The sequence below is a fragment of the Bufo bufo genome, chromosome 6 (genome assembly GCF_905171765.1).
Source record: "Bufo bufo chromosome 6, aBufBuf1.1, whole genome shotgun sequence".
In the NCBI taxonomy this organism is placed as follows: Eukaryota; Metazoa; Chordata; class Amphibia; order Anura; family Bufonidae; genus Bufo; species Bufo bufo.
The window spans coordinates 214,568-237,263 of NC_053394.1; the positions used below are offsets into that span (position 1 = coordinate 214,568).

General features: G+C 49.0%; 1 protein-coding gene across 1 annotated transcript in view; it reads left to right on the forward strand.

Annotated features, from left to right (window-relative positions):
- The window catches only part of LOC121004788 (minichromosome maintenance complex binding protein), a 119,192-nt gene that overhangs the window by 28,035 nt on the left and 68,461 nt on the right, over window positions 1-22,696 (forward strand). Inside the window, exon 7 of the mRNA XM_040437148.1 lies at window positions 2,394-2,533. Coding sequence (XP_040293082.1) covers window positions 2,394-2,533 — 140 coding nt within the window. The remainder of the gene's footprint in view (window positions 1-2,393; window positions 2,534-22,696) is intronic.

Below are 22,696 nucleotides of genomic sequence, written 5' to 3' on the forward strand. Positions count from 1 at the left end.
CAGCCGACTGTCAGGAAGGAACGCTTCTTGACCATTAGCTGTAGCATCAGGCTGTGGTTTTGAGTCCGCCTAACGGGGAGGAGGTTGAAGGGCGTCCGTTAATCCAGCTGTCTGAAGGGCGTCCGTTAATCCAGCTGTCTGAAGGGCGTCCGTTAATCCAGCTGTCTGAAGGGGGTCCGTTAATCCAGCTGTCTGAAGGGCGTCCGTTAATCCAGCTGTCTGAAGGGCGTCCGTTAATCCAGCTGTCTGAAGGGCGTCCGTTAATCCAGCTGTCTGAAGGGCGTCCGTTAATCCAGCTGTCTGAAGGGCGTCCGTTAATCCAGCTGTCTGAAGGGCGTCCGTTAATCCAGCTGTCTGAAGGGCGTCCGTTAATCCAGCTGTCTGAAGGGCGTCCGTTAATCCAGCTGTCTGAAGGGCGTCCATGTGGTGGGAAATCCAGATGTCGTAGTTTTCTTCAATGACTGGAATGTTGTTGAGACCTTTAAGTCCACGGTCCTGGGGTCCAGACAAGGGTCTGCGTTATCTGTTGCCTGTGTCATTCTAGGAGGGGGATTCTGCAGGGTTTCTCCGATGCGGTCCTTGGGACGCTTCATGCATCGTGTCCACCACATCGGGGATGCCCATGAGAAGGTGCCGGTGGTTCTGTAGTCCCGCTGTGGATGGGGGGACACTTCTGTTTGTGATCCTTGAGGTTCTGAGGGTCTTGTCATCTCTCGGGATGGTGTCCTTGTCATCGGGCGTCTTCTGGATATCCCGCAGAGCTTGGCTGTAGATGATGGACTTCTTTGTGTGTTCTGGATGCCGGACAGCCCTGACCCTATAGTCTTCCAGTAGACGGTCTGCTGGTCTGGATGGATGCAGTTGTATCCAGGGAGTCGGGTGGTTGTCCAGACTTGTAGCCGGTCATCGATGTACCAGACGTCGGCTGGAGGTTTCATCTTGGGAGACATAGTCCTCCCATCTTACCGCTCCTGGTGCTTCCCGAACAGTGAAGGGTCTCTCCTATACCTGATCCTTCTTCTGAAGACGGTGCTGGAGTGCGGCTCTGCCGGGGGTCATGCACACGTGAAGAATCCGCAGGTGTTCGCAGGCAAATCTGTGCCGTCGATCCGCATCAACTGGTGAATGAAGAAAATCCGGTCAGGAAAAATAAGATACATTGATATTCTGCGGAGAAAACAATCTGCATCGTATACAATGTGCACGACCTACTGTGCGAAGTGTCAGCACGCAAATCACCAGCAGAATAGTGAGTGCAGCTCTGGAGTATAATACAGGATGTAACTCAGGGTCAGTACAGGATAAGTAATGTATGTACACAGTGACTGCACCAGCAGAATAGTGAGTGCAGCTCTGGGGTACAATACAGGATAAGTAATGTATGTACACAGTGACTGCACCAGCAGAATAGTGAGTGCAGCTCTGGAGTATAATACAGGATGTAACTGAGGATCAGTACAGGAGAAGTAATGTATGTACACAGTGACTGCACCAGCAGAATAGTGAGTGCAGCTCTGGAGTATAATACAGGATGTAACTCAGGATCAGTACAGGATAAGTAATGTATGTACACAGTGACTGCACCAGCAGAATAGTGAGTGCAGCTCTGGAGTATAATACAGGATGTAACTCAGGATCAGTACAGGATAAGTAATGTCTGTACACAGTGACTGCACCAGCAGAATAGTGAGTGCAGCTCTGGAGTATAATACAGGATGTAACTCCGGATCAGTACAGGATAAGTAATGTATGTAGACAGTGACTGCACCAGCAGAATAGTGAGTGCAGCTCTGGAGTATAATACAGGATGTAACTCAGGATCAGTACAGGATAAGTAATGTATGTACTCAGTGACTGCACCAGCAGAATAGTGAGTGCAGCTCTGGGGTATAATACTAGATGTAACTTAGGATCAGTACAGGATAAGTAATGTATGTACACAGTGACTGCACCAGCAGAATAGTGAGTGCAGCTCTGGAGTGTAATACAGGATATAACTCAGGATCAGTACAGGATAAGTAATATATGTACACTGACTGCACCAGCAGAATAGTGAGTGCAGCTCTGGGGTATAATACAGGATGTAACTCAGGATCAGTACAGGATAAGTAATGTATGTACACAGTGACTGCACCAGCAGAATAGTGAGTGCAGCTCTGGAGTGTAATACAGGATGTAACTCAGGATCAGTACAGGATAAGTAATGTATGTAGACAGTGACTGCACCAGCAGAATAGTGAGTGCAGCTCTAGAGTATAATATAGGATGGAATGTATGTACACAGTGACTGCACCAGTTGTTAATCGTAACGACCCTTCTATAATTAATTCTAGTGATGTAGCTGCTGCAGAACTTTCTCACATTTTGAAGTTGCTTCCTTTTTGCTGTTGCAGGTGATGTTCAGGAGAAATGCAAGAGACTGGAGATGGAGCATCAAGAAAAGCAACAGGAGGCTGGGGCCTCGAGAAGTTCGCAGTCATTGGACCTGTACTTTCCTCTCCCTGGAGAAATGGGTCCAGCCTGCCTAGTGAAGGTACTGAGGCGTAGAACTAGGGGGCAGGGACTAGGGACCCTTCTGCAGGTTTTATGGGACTCCTTTTACCAGGCTTCTTACTGACACCTCGTATGCTGGTGTGTGCACCAGGAGCTCTCCCTGGGGTTAGGGTCTTAACCCAGCAAACAACCAGATCCCTGCTTTTATTTCTTTAATGAAGGGTATTAAATTGAAGAAATAGATTTGCTTGGTTTCTGTCCACCTGTTTGGGGCTTGTTTGGGTTAACCCCAACCCTTAATGCTTTACTGTAAGAGCGGTGAGACTATGGATTCTTTACTGTAAGAGCGGTGAGATTATGGACTCTTTACTGTAAGAGCAGTGAGACTATGGACTCTTTACTGTAAGAGCAGTGAGACTATGGACTCTTTACTGTAAGAGCAGTGAGACTATGGACTCTTTACTGTAAGAGCAGTGAGACTATGGACTCTGTACTGTAAGAGCAGTGAGACTATGGACTCTTTACTGTAAGAGCGGTGAGACTATGGACTCTTTACTGTAAGAGCAGTGAGACTATGGACTCTTTACTGTAAGAGCGGTGAGACTATGGACTCTATACTGTAAGAGCAGTGAGACTATGGACTCTTTACTGTAAGAGCAGTGAGACTATGGACTCTATACTGTAAGAGCAGTGAGACTATGGACTCTTTACTGTAAGAGCAGTGAGACTATGGACTCTATACTGTAAGAGCAGTGAGACTATGGACTCTATACTGTAAGAGCAGTGAGATTATGGACTCTTTACTGTAAGAGCAGTGAGACTATGGACTCTTTACGGTAAGAGCAGTGAGACTATGGACTCTTTACTGTAAGAGCGGTGAGACTATGGACTCTATACTGTAAGAGCAGTGAGACTATGGACTCTTTACTGTAAGAGCAGTGAGACTATGGACTCTTTACTGTAAGAGCAGTGAGACTATGGACTCTATACTGTAAGAGCAGTGAGACTATGGACTCTTTACTGTAAGAGCAGTGAGACTATGGACTCTTTACTGTAAGAGCAGTGAGACTATGGACTCTGTACTGTAAGAGCAGTGAGACTATGGACTCTATACTGTAAGAGCAGTGAGACTATGGACTCTTTACTGTTAGAGCAGTGAGACTATGGACTCTATACTGTAAGAGCAGTGAGACTATGGACTCTATACTGTAAGAGCAGTGAGACTATGGACTCTTTACTGTAAGAGCAGTGAGACTATGGACTCTTTACTGTAAGAGCAGTGAGACTATGGACTCTATACTGTAAGAGCAGTGAGATTATGGACTCTTTACGGTAAGAGCAGTGAGACTATGAACTCTCTGCCTGAGGAGGTGGTGATGGTGAGTACAATAAAGGAATTCAAGAGGGGCCTGGATGTATTTCTGGAGTGTAATAATATTACAGGCTATAGCTACTAGAGAGGGGTCGTTGATCCAGGGAGTTATTCTGATGCCTGATTGGAGTCGGGAAGGAATTTTTTTCCCCAAAGTGAGGAAAATTGGCTTCTACCTTGCATGTTGTGTTTTTTTTGCCTTCCTCTGGATCAACTTACAGGTTGAACTGGATGGACAGATTTTTTTTTTTTTTAGCCTTCTAAATTATGTTAATCCTTCCACCTCAATCATATATGCACGAGATGACCGCCGACACGAGATGACCGTGGACTCCTCTGTCTCTTTTCTCTCCCTGTGGACCCCTGTTGTCACGGACACTCCCGTGACCGGTGCCAAGAGATCAGAGAGACTGGCAATACGTGGGTTAATCTGAATGGTTCCTTGTGAATCATTTGTGTCTGTGTTTCGGTAATGACCTCTGGCAGGTGTTGGTTTGGTCATTTATCTTCCCCTATTTATTACTGCTTACCCCTTCTGGGGGTGCAGTTTATAGCGTCAGTTTCTGGACTCGGGCCTGCTGGTTGGTGGATCTCTGAGCTCCTGGCGCTGCCTTTGCTCCACGTGAAGTTGTTGTCTTCCCTATTTGTATTTTGTTTGTTGTATTTCCCTGTCTTTTGTATCTTGGCCTGAGGGAGACTCCTGTTCATCCTTCAGGTGGAGGAATAGGTTGTCTCAAGTCCTGTCACTAAACCAGGGCCCTACAGGGTGTGTTGGGGCTCTAGGTTCCTGTGTATGAACTTTCCTACCATCGAGGTCAGTTCATACTGATAGTTAGTCAGGACTTGGATTAGGGTTGTTCTAGGAGGTGACCCTAGTTTCCAGGCCTAGTTCCTATCCCCTTTCCTCCTCTACTTGGTGTGGAGTTTCCCACCCACACCGCATCCGTGACACCTGTGTCTTGTTTCTCTTCCTCTGGACCCCTGTGTCTTGTTTCTCTTCCTCTGGACCCCTGTGTCTTGTTTCCCTCCCTGCGGACCCCTGTGTCTTGTTTCCCTCCCTGCGGACCCCTGTGTCTTGTTTCCCTCCCTGCGGACCCCTGTGTCTTGTTTCCCTCCCTGCGGACCCCTGTGTCTTGTTTCCCTCCCTGCGGACCCCTGTGTCTTGTTTCCCTCCCTGCGGACCCCTGTGTCTTGTTTCCCTCCCTGCGGACCCCTGTGTCTTGTTTCCCTCCCTGCGGACCCCTGTGTCTTGTTTCCCTCCCTGCGGACCCCTGTGTCTTGTTTCTCTCCCTGCGGACCCCTGTGTCTTGTTTCCCTCCCTGCGGACCCCTGTGTCTTGTTTCCCTCCCTGCGGACCCCTGTGTCTTGTTTCCCTCCCTGCGGACCCCTGTGTCTTGTTTCTCTCCCTGCGGACCCCTGTGTCTTGTTTCTCTCCCTGCGGACCCCTGTGTCTTGTTTCTCTCCCTGCGGACCCCTGTGTCTTGTTTCTCTCCCTGCGGACCCCTGTGTCTTGTTTCTCTCCCTGCGGACCCCTGTGTCTTGTTTCCCTCCCTGCGGACCCCTGTTCTGTGTGCTGAGGTCTTATGTTAGGGGCTAACCCTCTGATGAGAACTTGACCGTGTATGCCGGAATATATTAGTGCAGTGCGTAAACCGGATCTGCTGATCTGAATGGAAGCCTACATTCAGACATGACCTTCAGATCCCACATCGGCTCTTACAGATACACTTCCTGAGAACTTCCCTTCCCCCACAACAGCACCACAGAGAGAGGATCCGCCCCCAGGAATAGGAAACCTGCAGAATAAAAAGGCGGAGCCTCTCTCCCACCTCAGTGGTTTCCTGTCCCTGGAGTGAGAGACCTGCAGTTTGTTTTTCAGGTCACTACAGCTAGTCTGGAAGTCCCAGATATCTTCTGGAGGGCTAGTTGGTAACATACCTGCTGGAGTCTATCGGCCAGAGGATGGGCTGGCAGGACCCTAGGAGCCGGTGGTTGTCCGGTGCTTCCACGTGGCTCTTGCGGCAGGTGCGTGTGCTCCTCCAGGGGAGTGAGGCCACGCGATTCTGGAGTTGAATGGGAAGCAGCCCCAGGAGGGGGTGGTTGCGTTCAACCGCATGCGGCCCGGATTCATGAGGAGAACATGTCTTCAAGGTGCGGTTTCCTGTCCTCTGGACAGAGGAGCCTGGAGCATGCAGCCTCCATGGCTGTGAAACAAGGAATACCTTATGATGGATGGAACGTAGGTTTTACAGCGAATATTTGTGTTATGTGATTGGTATGAATCTGGTTGGCTGCCTCGGGGCCCGGTTGGCTGCCTCGGGGCCTGGTTGGCTGAATGTCTTGCTTTTATACCTGTTTTATTGAACGCCTGGTCGGCTGACTGCCTTTTAGTATATGCCTGGATGGCCTCATGTGCCTATGGAGCGGATTGCTTCTGTGTTTATGCCTGCTGGGATGACTGCTCCTGCAGCCTCGCATCGTAGCGGTCTGCTGCTGGACTTATCTAGTGCAGTTGTGTCTGCCGCCGGGTCTGCATGGCTGACAGTTTCTGCCGCCGGGTCTATGGGGCTGTTGTCTCCTGTTGCCGTGTCTTGATGGCTGACAGCTCATGCAGCAGGGTCTAGAAGACTGTTCTCGACTCTGAGTGGATGTCTATGTGACCAGCTGTGCTTGAGGTTCCGCCTGGTCTCTGTGGCGGTCTACCTTGGTGGCAATGCAGGCAGGGTGAACTAGCTCTGTGGCTATGTCTGATTGTCTACAATAAGCATAGCACTCCAACAAAGGCCTATAATGCTCTTAGTGGGGAGTGAGAAGATGGGCTGGACCATATTGCTGGGATGGCCTACAGGATGTATGGCTTACCAGCAAAGCCCATATGGCTCCTGGTTGGGAGTAAGAAGATGGGCTGGAACATTTAGTCTGGATGGCATACAGGAGTTATGGTTCACCAGCAAAACCGTATAAATACTTGCTGCTGATCTAGAACTTCCCAGGGAGGCCCTAAAGGGTCGGCGGGGTCGTTCGTGCGGTAGTTCCGGCGGTGGGGACCCTAGGGGGTCTGAAGGTTCCAGGGGGCTCTTTGGACCTCCTCCAGGGGATGGATGCCACGGTTGGGTTCCATCATGAATGCCAGATTGCAAGGAAATTTGGAGATTTTGATGTCTAAAGCTCTTCTGGTAATGTAACAAAGGGCCTCCAGTGGATCTTGGATCAAGGAATCGGTGCTCAGCAGTCGTCTTCAGTTCTGATCATTCGTTGTCAAGATAAGTTCTTCTCTAAGATGTTTCGTTAAATCTGTTATTTTGATAAACACTTGATGAGAAACCCATATGAGCTTCAGGGGGGGCTGGCTGGGTGAAAATGGAGCAATGTCTGGGTTCAACTCTGAACCCGGACAACCTCTTTAACCCCTTAAGGACACGGCCATATTTCACCTTAAGGACCAGGCCATTTTTTGCAAATCTGCCCAGTGTCACGTTATGTACTGATAACTTTAAAACGCTTTGACTTATCCAGGCCGTTCTGAGATTGTTTTTTCGTCACATATTGTACTGAATACCAAGTTTACAAAAAGTTTGAAAAAATTAGCAAATTTCCAAATTTCAATTTCTCTACTTCTATAATACATAGTAATACCTCCCAAAATAGTTATTTTACATTCCCCATATGTCTACTTCATGTTTGGATCAATTTGGGGATGTTACAAGGCTTAGAAGTTTAGAAGCAAATCTTGAAATTTTCAAAAACCCACTTTTTTAGGGACCAGTTCAGGTCTGAAGTCACTTTGCGAGGCTTACATAATAGAAACCACCCAAAAATGTGCCCATTTTACAAACTACACCCTCAAGGTATTCAAAACTGATTTTACAAACTTTATTAACCCTTTAGGTGTTCCTTAAGAATTAATAGAAAAGAGAGATTAAATTTCCCTTTTTTTTGGCAGATTTTCCATTTGAATCCATTTTTCCAGCTACAAAGCAAGGGTTAACACTTAACAGCCAAACAAAACTCAATATTTATGGCCCTGATTCTGTAGTTTACAGAAACACCCCATATGTGGTCGTAAACCGCTGTACGGGCACACGGCAGGGCGCAGAAGGAAAGGAACGCCTTACGGATTTTGGAAGGCAGATTTTGCTGGACTGGTTTTTTGACACCATGTCCCATTTGAAGCCCCCCTGATGCACCCCTAGAGTAGAAACTCCAAAAAAGTGACCCCATTTTGGAAACTACGGGATAGGGTGGCTGTATTGTTGGTACTAGTTTAGGGTACATATGATTTTTGGTTGCTCTATATTACACTTTTTGTGAGGCAAGGTAACAAGAAATAGCTGTTTTGGCACAGTTTTTTATTTTTTGTTATTTACAACATTCATCTGACAGGTTAGATCATGTGATATTTTTATAGACCAGGTTGTCACGGACGCGGCGAAACCAAATAGGACTACTTTTTGGGGATATTTGTTTCAGTTTTACATAACAAACCATTTAAAAAACATATATATAATAATTTTTCTTTAGTGTCTCCACATTCTGAAAACCATAGTTTTATTTATTTTCTGGGCGACTGTCTTGTGTAGGGGCTCTTTTTTTGGGGATGAGATGATGGTTTGATTGGCACTATTTTGGGGTGTGTATAACTTTTTGATCGCTTGCTATTACACTTTTTTTGATGTAAGGTGACCAAAAATTGCTTTTTTTTTTACGGTATTTACCTGAGGGGTTAGGTCATGTGATATTTTTGTAGAGCAGGTTCTTACGGATGCGGCGATACCTAATATGTATGTTTTTTTTTTTTGTTTTTTTTTTTTATTTACACAATACCAGCATTTTTGAAACAAAAAAATGTTTGTGTCTTCATATTCTGAGCCATAGTGTTTTTTTTGTTTTTTGTTTTTTTTTGTTTTTTTTTGGGCAATTGGCTTAGATAGGGGCTCATGTTTTGTAGGATGAGGTGACTGTTAGATTGGTACTAATTTGGGGGGCATACACCTTTTTGATCACTTGGTGTTGCACTTTTTATGATGTAAGGTGACAAAAATTGCTTTTTTTAAATTTATTGTTTATGGTATTTATCGGACAGGGTGGATCATGTGATATATATTTATAGAGCCGGTCATCACGGGCGCGGCAATATCTAATGTGTGTTTTGTTTTTTGTTTTCAGTTTATTATAAAGTAAGGGGAAAGGGGGGGGTGTTTTTTTTTGTTTTTTTTAACTTTATTAATTTTATTAAACACCTTTTTTTTTTTACTTTACTTTATTTCTGATGTTCACTTTTGGGGGTCTGATCCCCTCTGCAATGCATTACAATACATTTTGTATTGTATTGCATTGCCTGTTTGTGTACTACAGTGAGTAATTCACAAACAGGTTGCCCAGGAGACCGGGCCGGAGGCTGGACAGGTTGCCTAGGAGACGGGCCCGAGGCTGGACAGGTTGCCCAGGAGACCGGGCCCGAGGCTGGACAGGTTGCCCAGGAGACCGGGCCCGAGGCTGGACAGGTTGCCCAGGAGACCGGGCCCGAGGCTGGACAGGTTGCCCAGGAGACCGGGCCCGAGGCTGGACAGGTTGCCCAGGAGACCGGGCCCGAGGCTGGACAGGTGGCCAGGAGACCGGGCCCGAGGCTGGACAGGTTGCCCAGGAGACCGGGCCCGAGGCTGGACAGGTTGCCCAGGAGACCGGGCCGAGGCTGGACAGGTTGCCCAGGAGACCGGGCCCGAGGCTGACAGGTTGCCCAGGAGACCGGGCCGAGGCTGGACAGGTTGCCAGGAGACCGGGCCCCGAGGCTGGACAGGTTGCCCAGGATACCGGGCCCGAGGCTGACAGGTTGCCCAGGAGACAGGGCCGAGGCTGACAGGTTGCCCAGGAGACCGGCCCGAGGACTGGACAGGTTTGCCCAGGAGGACCGGGCCCGAGGGCTGGGACAGGTTGCCAAAGGAGACCGGGCCCGAGGGGGGGGCCTGGACAGGTTGCCCAGGAGACCCGGGCCCGAGGCTGGACAGGTTGCCCAGGAGACCGGGCCCGAGGCTGGACAGGTATGCCCAGGAGACCGGGCCCGAGGCTGGACAGGTTGCCCAGGAGACCGGGCCCGATGCTGGACCAGGTTGCCCAGGAGACCGGGCCCGGAGGCTGGACAGGTTGCCAGGAGACCGGGCCCGAGGCTGGACAGGTTGCCCAGGAGACCGGGCCCGAGGCTGGACAGGTTGCCCAGGAGACCGGGCCCGAGGCTGGACAGGTTGCCCAGGAGACCGGGCCCGAGGCTGGATCTCTCAGCACTCGTAGAAGGCAGTTCCCGATGCCGTATCTCTCAGCACTCGTAGAAGGCAGTTCCCGATGCCGTCCAAGGCATTGATTGGGCAGCCTTTGCATGGCATCGGGCTGCCTTCTGAGACATTGAGTCCCCGCCACAGCAACGCGGGGACTCGATGGGCTCCCTCGAACACAAACCCCCGGTAGTGGCAAAGAGTGGGTTAATCCACAGCGATCGCCGATGGGTGGGGGGGGGGGGTCATTGACCCAGGGTGCCTGCTGATTGATTTCAGCAGGCACCCAGTTCCGATCACCGGAAATACACCGGGCGTACAGGTACGGTGTCTAGTATTAACATTTCTATGTTTATTGATCCAATATTTATTTATTATTCTTTTAGTTCGGACTTCTTGTTAGCCTTTGGGTTCCCTATGATCCTGTCTGGGTGGTCTTGGCTTGGATTACAAGCACTTTTGATAGGCCCAGGGATCAGAAGGAACATACCTTGCCACCGTCTGGATGTCCGGAGACGCCTTATACCTGGGGGTAACCAAGTATTGAGGAAGGTCCTCTGCGCTTATTGTGGCCTCAGAGGTCACCAGCCAGATGGATTAGGACCCTTATTTCTCTGACTTGCACCTCTTCTGGGTGGTCTCCTGAGAGCACCTTCTACTGGCGCCGTCTCTACCTCTTGGGCTGAAAGGGTTAATGTTTGTTTCTATTGAGCAAATCTGTACGACTTCCACGTGGTCTTTACCGTCTCTATCGGCTCCAACTAAACTCTGCCTCTGATCCCCCGTAAGGAAGAGGAGAGGAAAAAGCCAACCAAGGCTGCTAGATAGCTCTACTCATATGGACATCGGCCCACCAGGACATTTCCCAGTAGGGTCTAAGGCCAGTCCGCTCCTGCTTGTGAGGCAGGTCATCACTGCCGCTGGAGGGGACGCCGCATCGGCAGGTCATCACTGCCGCTGGAGGGGACGCCACATCGGCAGGTCATCACTGCCGCTGGAGGGGACGCCACATCGGCAGGTCATCACTGCCGCTGAGGGGACGCCACATCGGCAGGAGGGTTCTGGTGGCCCTATGGACATCAACCCACCGGGAAAATTTCCTGTAGGGTCTATGGCCAGTCTGACCCTGAGGGGCGCGAACGTTTGCCTCCAGTATAATGGAATCATAGCTGTAAAGAGCGTCTGTCAGCAGTTCTGTCCCTGTTTCACCAGATGACCTGTTACACGTGCTCCTGGCAGCTGAAGGTTTCTGTGTTGGTCCCGTGTTCACATGTGTCCACATTGCTGAGCTTCTAGGAGCAATGGGGGCTTTACTGTTACACCTAGAGGGTCTGCTGTCTCTGCTGCTGTCGTGCCCTTTCCACTTTCAGGAACCGGGCCCAGCAGCGTAAATGTCTTCACACCTGGCTCTGATCCTCGCGCTGCACTGTGAGCCTCAGTGTCCACCGCTGGCGCAGTACAGGAGGCGGCTCGCTAGCAGGTCTCCCCCATTCTGCAAGCCTTTTTCCTGTATGTGTAAAGTCTCGCTCTGCGCCTGTGCTGGATACTGAAGCGCAGCGCGAGACATTAGAAAGGTCAGGGCCCGGCATGATCTCGTTTAGACGCCATGTGTAACGGTAACGCCCCTGTTGATCCTAGAGGCTCATTTGCATATATTAAATCAATTCTCAGTAATGCGGCACAGATGAGCATGGGGCCAGGAGCACATGTGGCAGAGGGACAGAACTGCTGATAGATGCCCTTCAACTATAGCCACAAGGACATGTTATAATATTCAGAAGACGGGAGAAGAGTCTGAAAAAGTAATGGCGCTGGGGCGCAACGTCCTGTACCTTGGCCTGACCGGTGTGTTATAGAGCAGGAGGAGCTGAGCAGATTATATATAGAGAGAACCTGTCACCATGTAATCTGCAGGCAGTGTGTTATAGAGCAGGAGGAGCTGAGCAGATTATATATAAAGAGAACCTGTCACCATGTAATCTGCAGGCAGCGTGTTATAGAGCAGGAGGAGCTGAGCAGATTATATATACAGAGAACCTGTCACCATGTAATCTGCAGGCAGTGTGTTATAGAGCAGGAGGAGCTGAGCAGATTATATATAAAGAGAACCTGTCACCATGTAATCTGCAGGCAGTGTGTTATAGAGCAGGAGGAGCTGAGCAGATTATATATAAAGAGAACCTGTCACCGTGTAATCTGCAGGCAGCGTGTTATAGAGCAGGAGGAGCTGAGCAGATTATATATAAAGAGAACCGGTCACCGTGTAATCAGCAGGCAGCGTGTTATAGAGCAGGAGGAGCTGAGCAGATTATATATACAGAGAACCTGTCACCATGTAATCTGCAGGCAGCGTGTTATAGAGCAGGAGGAGCTGAGCAGATTATATATAAAGAGAATCTGTCCCCATGTAATCTGCAGGCAGTGTGTTATAGAGCAGGAGGAGCTGAGCAGATTATATATACAGAGAACCGGTCACCATGTAATCTGCAGGCAGTGTGTTATAGAGCAGGAGGAGCTGAGCAGATTATATATAAAGAGAATCTGTCCCCATGTAATCTGCAGGCAGCGTGTTATAGAGCAGGAGGAGCTGAGCAGATTATATATACAGAGAACCTGTCACCATGTAATCTGCAGGCAGCGTGTAATAGAGCAGGAGGAGCTGAGCAGATTATATATAGAGAACCTGTCACCATGTAATCTGCAGGCAGTGTGTTATAGAGCAGGAGGAGCTGAGCAGATTATATATAAAGAGAACCTGTCACCATGTAATCTGCAGGCAGCGTGTTATAGAGCAGGAGGAGCTGAGCAGATTATATATAAAGAGAATCTCTCCCCATGTAATCTGCAGGCAGCGTGTTATAGAGCAGGAGGAGCTGAGCAGAATATATATACAGAGAACCCGTCACCATGTAATCTGCAGGCAGCGTGTTATAGAGCAGGAGGAGATGAGCAGATTATATATAAAGAGGACCTGTCACCATGTAATCTGCAGGCAGTGTGTTATAGAGCAGGAGGAGCTGAGCAGATTATATATAAAGAGGACCTGTCACCGTGTTATCTGCAGGCAGTGTGTTATAGAGCAGGAGGAGCTGAGCAGATTATATATAAAGAGAACCTGTCACCATGTAATCTGCAGGCAGCGTGTTATAGAGCAGGAGGAGCTGAGCAGATTATATATAAAGACAACCTGTCACCATGTAATCTGCAGGCAGCGTGTTTATAGAGCAGGAGGAGCTGAGCAGATTATATATAAAGAGGACCTGTCACCGTGTTATCTGCAGGCAGCGTGTTATAGAGCAGGAGGAGCTGAGCAGATTATATATAGAGAACCTGTCACCGTGTAATCTGCAGGCAGTGTGTTATAGAGCAGAAGGAGCTGAGCAGATTATATATACAGAGAACCTGTCACCGTGTACTCTGCAGGCAGCGTGTTATAGAGCAGGAGGAGCTGAGCAGATTATATATACAGAGAACCTGTCACCGTGTAATCTGCAGGCAGCGTGTTATAGAGCAGGAGGAGCTGAGCAGATTATATATACAGAGAACCTGTCACCGTGTTATAGAGCAGGAGGAGCTGAGCAGATTATATATACAGAGAACCTGTCACCATGTAATCTGCAGGCAGTGTGTTATAGAGCAGGAGGAGCTGAGCAGATTATATATACAGAGAACCTGTCCCCATGTAATCTGCAGGCAGCGTGTTATAGAGCAGGAGGAGCTGAGCAGATTATATATACAGAGAACCGGTCACCATGTAATCTGCAGGCAGCGTGTTATAGAGCAGGAGGAGCTGAGCAGATTATATATAGAGAACCTGTCACCGTGTAATCTGCAGGCAGTGTGTTATAGAGCAGGAGGAGCTGAGCAGATTATATAGAAAGAGAACCTGTCACCATGTAATCTGCAGGCAGTGTGTTATAGAGCAGGAGGAGCTGAGCAGATTATATATAAAGAACCTGTCACCATGTAATCTGCAGGCAGTGTGTTATAGAGCAGGAGGAGCTGAGCAGATTATATATAAAGAGAACCTGTCACCATGTAATCTGCAGGCAGCGTGCTATAGAGCAGAAGGAGCTGAGCAGATTATATATAAAGAGGACCTGTCACCATGTAATCAGCAGGCAGCGTGTTATAGAGCAGGAGGAGCTGAGCAGATTATATATACAGAGAACCTGTCCCCATGTAATCAGCAGGCAGTGTGTTATAGAGCAGGAGGAGCTGAGCAGATTATATATAAAGAGAACCTGTCCCCATGTAATCAGCAGGCAGTGTGTTATAGAGCAGGAGGAGCTGAGCAGATTATATATATATATAGAGAACCTGTCACCATGTAATCTGCAGGCAGTGTAGGTTTGGCGCTTTCATTGTGACCCTATCCAGGTCTGTATTTTCAGAGGTCTCACCTTGTGTTACATTTTCTTCATGCTCCACATTGATACTCTTATATGCTGGTTTTTATTGTATGTGTCTATGGTGGGGCAACCCAGTGGACCTGTATGTACTGGTTACAGAATACTGACTGCATACCGCACTTTGTTCTAATTGTATACAATTTCTTAATGTGTCTAATAAACTTTATACATATTTTTGATACTGACTTATTGTCGGATGTGCATTTATGGGGTGGTTCTTATGACCCTCTCTTGGGTTAGGTTTCATTGTCTCATGCTTGTTTTCACCGCCCCCTGCACTCCGTATATTATTTGGTGTGCCCCTAAACTTGTTACTCCATTCATCAATTATGTGATTCTTCGTTCAGCAAGGTTTCATTAAGATGCCACGTAAAAGAGACGGTCACTGGAGCGTTATCTGGAACCGTAATGTTGTGTATAGTAGGTTTAGAAATTAGGGGAAGATGGATGAGAATAGATGGATCCATAGCTGCATGTCTTTGTAACGGGTCTATAGGCCATGGTACCTGGTTGGTATTGGAAGCAGAGATACCAGTCATTCAAAAATGTGCCTTCATGATCAACAACACTTGGAAGACGGGGTGAAGGTGCAAATTACACCTTGGGTTGCGGAGTTGGCAAGAATGGAACTCTTGTGAAAAATTTGATTAAGAAATGTAGGGTTCTTACCAAGCTGAAAATGGGTCTCTTGAAAAATTGGTATATGAGTATGGTCCTCAGCAGTTAAAGATACAAGACTAGAGATGAGCGAAGTTTTCAAAAATTTAATTCGGACAAAAAAATTAGATTCAATCCGAATCTGTTCATGACGAATCGCATTAAAATCAGTTATTTCCTGGTTGCAGAGATCATGTATATCGGTGTAGAGCACTGTGCCTGTATAGCGGTGTAGAGCACTGTGCCTGTATGGCGGTGTAGAACACTGTGCCTGTATGGCGGTGTAGAACACTGTGCCTGTATGGCGGTGTAGAACACTGTGCCTGTATGGCGGTGTAGAACACTGTGCCTGTATGGCGGTGTTTAACACTGTGCCTGTATGGCGGTGTAGAACACTGTGCCTGTATGGCGGTGTAGAACACTGTGCCTGTATGGCGGTGTAGAACACTGTGCCTGTATGGCGGTGTAGAACACTGTGCCTGTATGGCGGTGTAGAACACTGTGCCTGTATGGCGGTGTAGAACACTGTGCCTGTATGGCGGTGTAGAACACTGTGCCTGTATGGCGGTTGTAGAACACTGTGCCTGTATGGCGGTGTAGAACACTGTGCCTGTATGGCGGTGTAGAACACTGTGCCTGTATGGCGGTGTAGAACACTGTGCCTGTATGGCGGTGTAGAACACTGTGCCTGTATGCGGTGTAGAACACTGTGCCTGTATGGCGGTGTAGAACACTGTGCCTGTATGGCGGTTGTAGAACACTGTGCCTGTATGGCGGTGTAGAACACTGTGCCTGTATGGCGGTGTAGAACACTGTGCCTGTATGGCGGTGTAGAACACTGTGCCTGTATGGCGGTGTAGAACACTGTGCCTGTATGGCGGTGTAGAACACTGTGCCTGTATGGCGGTGTAGAACACTGTGCCTGTATGGCGGTGTAGAACACTGTGCCTGTATGGCGGTGTAGAACACTGTGCCTGTATGGCGGTGTAGAACACTGTGCCTGTATGGCGGTGTAGAACACTGTGCCTGTATGGCGGTGTAGAACACTGTGCCTGTATGGCGGTGTAGAACACTGTGCCTGTATGGCGGTGTAGAACACTGTGCCTGTATGGCGGTTGTAGAACACTGTGCCTGTATGGCGGTGTAGAACACTGTGCCTGTATGGCGGTGTAGAACACTGTGCCTGTATGGCGGTGTAGAACACTGTGCCTGTATGGCGGTGTAGAACACTGTGCCTGTATGGCGGTGTAGAACACTGTGCCTGTATGGCGGTGTAGAACACTGTGCCTGTATGGCGGTGTAGAACACTGTGCCTGTATGGCGGTGTAGAACACTGTGCCTGTATGGCGGTGTAGAACACTGTGCCTGTATGGCGGTGTAGAACACTGTGCCTGTATGGCGGTGTAGAACACTGTGCCTGTATGGCGGTTGTAGAACACTGTGCCTGTATGGCGGTGTAGAACACTGTGCCTGTATGGCGGTGTAGAACACTGTGCCTGTATGGCGGTGTAGAACACTGTGCCTGTATGGCGGTGTAGAACACTGTGCCTGTATGGCGGTGTAGAACACTGTGCCTGTATGGCGGTGTAGAACACTGTGCCTGTATGGCGGTGTAGAACACTGTGCCTGTATGGCGGTGTAGAACACTGTGCCTGTATGGCGGTGTAGAACACTGTGCCTGTATGGCGGTGTAGAGCACTGTGCCTGTATGGCGGTGTAGAGCACTGTGCCTGTATGGCGGTGTAGAGCACTGTGCCTTGCAGTAACACACTTAGGGAGTCTGCTGTGGCAGTGTAATAATACTGTGAGTCCGTATGACATGCAGATGACAGGCGTCGCTCTTACAATCACTGCACACTGCACTTATTGGGGCCGTCACGGGGCCAACACTGACCAAATAACTCCAGCCTTCCAGGTCGATGTTAGCGCCAGGTATAAAGAACGTGCAGAGCCCCAAGATCCTACTATAGCGTGAAAGAGCGTCTTTATATATAGATGTCTACAGAACCTTATACAAATGGTGCCCCCCTGACAGAGTAGAGGGGTCAGCTGTAAGTTTGTGGTGACGTCACTGATTATTTGCCCTTCTCATCCGTCGTAAGAACAACCCTGTCTGTGGAGCGTCCGCCTTCACTCGGTCAGCATTTGGTCAGTACTTCATCAGTATTGCTAAGTCCCAAAAAAAATAAAGTGGATCCAAAACAGAGATGACACGTGAATGGAATATTTACATGTCTTCTGGGTTTTGGATCCTCTCCTGCTTTTGTCTTCCAAATCATGAGCCAATCCTGATGCCGGCCGTACAGCTGCTACATAGAGAGGATCCGTGGTTTCTCATTCTGTCCTTCAGACAGATCAGAAGAAGGGTAAAATACATGGTGATCTCAACGAGGCCAAACGGGGAGACTAGTGGCCCGGTCACAGAGTGGAAATCCTGGCTGATCCATGCCTGATTCATCCTCTGGCAGCCAGTCTATCAACATTTTGGGTGGAAAGGCGAGTTCTCCTTGGGGTAACTATGCCCCCCCGCCGCACTAAACACCCGCTCTGATGCCACACTACTGGCTGGGCAGGAAAGCTTGTCCTGGGCAAACTCTGGCAGTTGCAGCCACAAATAGTGTTTGGCTGCCCAGTAGTCCAAGGGGTCTTGGACTGCACCCTGCCACCCCACACTAGTAGGCCACCACCTACTGATTCACGTTCTGCTCCATGTCTTACTGCTGCTGCTGGGTGCTTTCTTCAGTAGATGGGTGAAGAAAAGTGCTCATTAGAGACCCCAGACTTAAAGGGATCCTAAGAAAGCCCCCCCACGCTGAATATACTTACCCGGGTCCCCACTCCCTGCACCCCTGGTCCCCGCACCACCACTGCTTCTCCCAGTGTGCAGATTAAAACATCTGGTGCCGGGAAGGAGGGGGAACAGCCAATGGCAGATGGAGACAAGCCTCCCTAGCATCGCGGGTGACTCTAGGGAGGCTCGTCCCTGCCTGCCAAAAGCCCCCCGCCCCAGATGTTTTCATCTGCGCACAGGATATTCAGCGTGGGGAAAGGGGAGCTTTTTTTGCGTTAGGGTTACTGCTGATGGCGCTGGTGCTGCTCGTGCCCCCCGTACCCCTCCAGCAGTGGAGCATGAGCGCTGAGGGCCCCCTGGTCAGACCTTCACGAGGATGAGCGATTGCACACACAGGCAGTGCCAACTGACTACATAGGATGTCTTGATAGTAGTTGAGTTTATCCTCTGTCTCAGCTTCCCATTTTGGAGCGTCTGACATGGTGAGGGTCTAACATGGTGGAGAGCCGAGGAGGGCATCCCTCTCCCGAATGGTGATAATTCGGATGTCACTACACAAGCAATTGAGCATGCATCTGGCCATCTACCCAAGGGATTCCTGCCTCCATCTCCACTGCATACTGCCACGGTTATATGCCTGGTCTTCCTCTCCGGTCACCTGTGCAGATAAACCGCCCATTTATGTATATATTGCTTGTGTGTGAATGTCCTCCTCCTCCAGTTCAGCCCCCACAGGGCTCAGGTGGCTGTGACATGTAGGCACCACGTCTCCTGTCGCCAGGCCAGCCAGATTTATCCGCATCTGCTCCAGGACGTGAGGGAGTGGAATGACCTTCATCCCGTAGTCCTGGTGACTGACAAAGTGGCCTCCTCAAAGGGTCTAAGCAAACGTTAAAGTTACACAGGAGAGTGCTCCTGTCCGCCTGCATCATCAAGAAATCGTTTAGGGCCTTCCTCTGCTCATATAGTTGATCCACCATGTGGAGGGTGGAGTTCCAATGGGTGGAAACGTCATATCAGGAGATGTTGGGGAATGATATTTTGCCTTTGTGGCTCAAGGAGAGCATGTTTTGCAGTGCAAGAGTTGCTGAAGTGCATGCACAGTTTCCTGGCCATTTTCAGGATGTCTTGCAGTTGAGTGGAAGAACCACCTTACAACCAGATAAAAGACCTGCGCCATGCAGAGCGCATGGGTCAGCCGTCCTTGATGCAGCGCAGACACTATGTTCTTCCTGTTGTCGGTGACCATGGTTCCAATTTTCACTTGGCGCAGAGAGAGCCAGGATTCGATTTCCTCTTGAAGGATGCGGAGCAGTTCCTCCCCGGTGCGACTACGTTCGCCCAGGCAAACCAAGTGCAGAAGAGCATGACACCGCAGTGCTCTGCATAGGTGGTATGCTGGAGGAGCACTCCGAATTGTGCCTGCAGTGGAGGACAAGGTGGAGGATGAGAAGGCAGAAGAGGACATTGACGCAGGACTTGCAGCTTGAGAACGCGGAGGTGGCAGTGCCGTCACTTGGCCAAGTTGCTGGTGTGGCTGGGCAGGAACCACATTTACCCAGTGGGCCGTAAAGGACATATATGGTCCTTGACCATAGTTACAGATCCACACGTCGGCGCTCCCGTGAACTTTAGCAGACTCAGGCTGGCCCACCATCTGTTCAGCATACGTGTGCAGGGCTGGTACAGCCATTTTGGGGAAGTAATGACTGCTTAGGACTCCACCTTGGCTCACCACAAGCCATCAGTTCTCTGAAAGGTGCAGAGTCCACCATATGCAAAGGGAAGGATTGTAGTACCAGCAACTTGGCCACAAGCATGTTCAGTTTCTGCGCCGTTGGGTGGGTTCACGCATACTGTCTTCTTTTTGCAGTCGCCTCTGTGATCGATTGCGAAACGAGTGACGAGGAGGAGCAGGAGCATCAGGACCAGTAGATCATGGGAAGGAAACCCAGCCCCCTTCTGTTGAGGTGGTGAAGCCTTGACTGCTGGAGAAGGGGTGCGGGCCACTGGGTGATGCAGCAGTTGCTGCGTCAGACTGTACAACTACTTTAGCGCCACTGTTTTCCCAGGCCACTTTATGGTGACTCTGGCTGTGGTTCTAACATTGGCACCCTGGCCACGCTTCACCTTCTGCCCACAGATTCTACAAATGGTCATACTGACGTCCTCTGGTGGCTTAATGAAAAACTCCCACACTGGCGAGTATGGCATTTTCCCCCACCACTCCCTGCTGCCACTGCCTGCGTGAACCTGTGCACCGCTAGTTCTTTCCGGGCAGACACATTTGACCTCCCACTGCTGACTCGCGGCCACAGTACCACCCTGCTGGCTCAGCCGCTGCCACCCTCTCCCCTGGTGATGATGATGAAGTCCCCTCTTAACGCTGCTCCCACGTGCGATCAGTTACATGGTAATCATCCACACTGTCTGCATGCCTACCGGAGGAAGCAGCCGATCTCTCTTCCATATCTTTGCTGGGCAGTAGCTGATGACTGTCCCCTAGAAGCTCGTCCTCGCTGAAAAGCCGAGCCGACCGCATACAGTGCCTTGCGAAAGTATTCACCCCCCCCCCCCTTGACATTTTTCGTGTTTTGTTACATTACAGCCTTAAGTTCAATGTTTTGTTAACCTGAATTTTATGTGATGGAGCAGAACACAATGGTCTAAGTCGGTGAAGAGAAATGAGAAAATATATAAATAAAACTATTGTTTAGAAATGGAAAACAGAAAATTGTCCTGTGCGTATGTATTCACCCCCTTTGTTAGGAAGCCCATAAAAAGCTCTGGTGCAACCGATTACCTTCAGAAGTCACATAATTAGTGAAATGATGTCACCTGTGTGCAATCTAAGGCACCTTGCAGACAAGCGTGTCTGCGATCAGGGAAAATCGTGCGAGTAGGTACGCAATTGCAGTCAGTTTTGACTGCGATTGTGTTCCGATGTTCCGTTTTTATCTCGCGGGTGCAATGCGTTTTGCACGTGCGTAATAAAAAACTGACTGTGGTACCCGAACCCAAACTTTTTCACTAAAGTTCGGGTTTGGGTTAGGTGTTCTGTATATTTTAATATTTTCCCTTATAACATGGTTATAAGGGAAAATAATAGCATTCTGAATACAGAATGCTTACAAAAATGTGGCTTTACGGTTTAAAAAAATTAACTCTCCTTCTTTCAGGACCTGCCAAAGGCCCTTTTGATGACATAATCGCACTCGCCATGTGGTGAGCGCGGTGACATCGGCGCAGGTCCTGCTGAAAGAAGATTTCTATCTTCATTCAGCAGGACCTGCGCTGACATCACCGCGCTCACCACATGGTGAGTGCGACTTACGTCATCAAAGGTCCTTTGGCAGGTCCTGAAAGAAGAAGAAAGATGATGATGCCGGCTGCGCGAACAACAGGATGAGGAGAGTCAATTTTTTTTTTTAAACCGTAAAGCCACATTTTTGTAAGCATTCTGTATTCAGAATGCTATTATTTTCCCTTGTAACATGTTATAAGGGAAAATAATACAGTAAATTGACTTATCAATTTACTTACATCTCCTAGCAACCATGCGCGAAAATCGCACCGCATCCGCACTTGCTTGCGAATGCTTGTGATTTTCACGCAGACCCATTCATTTCTATGGGGCCTGCGTTGCATGAAAAACGCAGAATATAGAACATGCTGTGATTTTCACGCAATGCACAAGTGATGCATGAAAATCACTGCTCATCTGAACAGCCCCATTGAAGTGAATAGGTCAGGATTCAGTGCGGGTGCAATGCGTTCACCTCGCGCATGAAATGCTCATCCGTGTGAAAGGGGCTTAAGTGTCGCATGATCTGTCATTACATATACACACTTTTTTTTTTGAAAGGCCCCAAAGGCTGCAGCACCTAAGAGGCATCACTAACCAAACACTGCCATGAAGACCAGGGAACTCTCCAAACAAGTAAGGGACAATGTTGTTGAGAAGTACAAGTCAGGGTTAGGTTATAAAAAAAAAATCTAAGTCTTTGATGATTCCCAGGAGCACCATCAAATCTATCATAACCAAATGGAAAGAACATGGCACCACAGCAAACCTGCCAAGAGACGGCCGCCCACCAAAACTGACGGACCGGGCAAGGAGGGCATTAATCAGAGAGGCAGCACAGAGACCTAAGGTAACCCTGGAGGAGCTGCAGAGTTCCACAGCAGAGACTGGAGGATCTGTACAGAGGAGGACAATAAGCCGTACGCTCCATAGAGTTGGGCTTTATGGCAGAGTGGCCAGAAGAAGCCATTACTGTCAGCTAAAAACAAAAAGGCGTGTTGTGAGTTTGCAAAAAGGCCTGTGGGAGACTCCAAAATGTACGGAGGAAGGGGCTCTGGTCTGATGAGACTAGAATTGGACTTTTTGGCCATCAAAGAAAACGTTATGTCTGGCACAAACCCAACACATCACATCACAGAACACCATCCCCACAGTGAGACCTGGTGGTGGCAGCATCATACTGGGGGGACTGGGAAACTGGTCAGAGCTGAGGGAAAGATGGACGGTGCTAAATACAGGGATATTCTTCAGCAGAACCTGCCCCACTCTGTGCGTGACCTGAGGCCAGGACGGAGGCTCACCTTCCAGCAGGACAATGGCCCCAAACACACGGCTAAAGCAACACTTGAGGGGTTTAAGGGGAGACATGGAAATGTGTTAGAATGGCAGAGTCACAGCCCA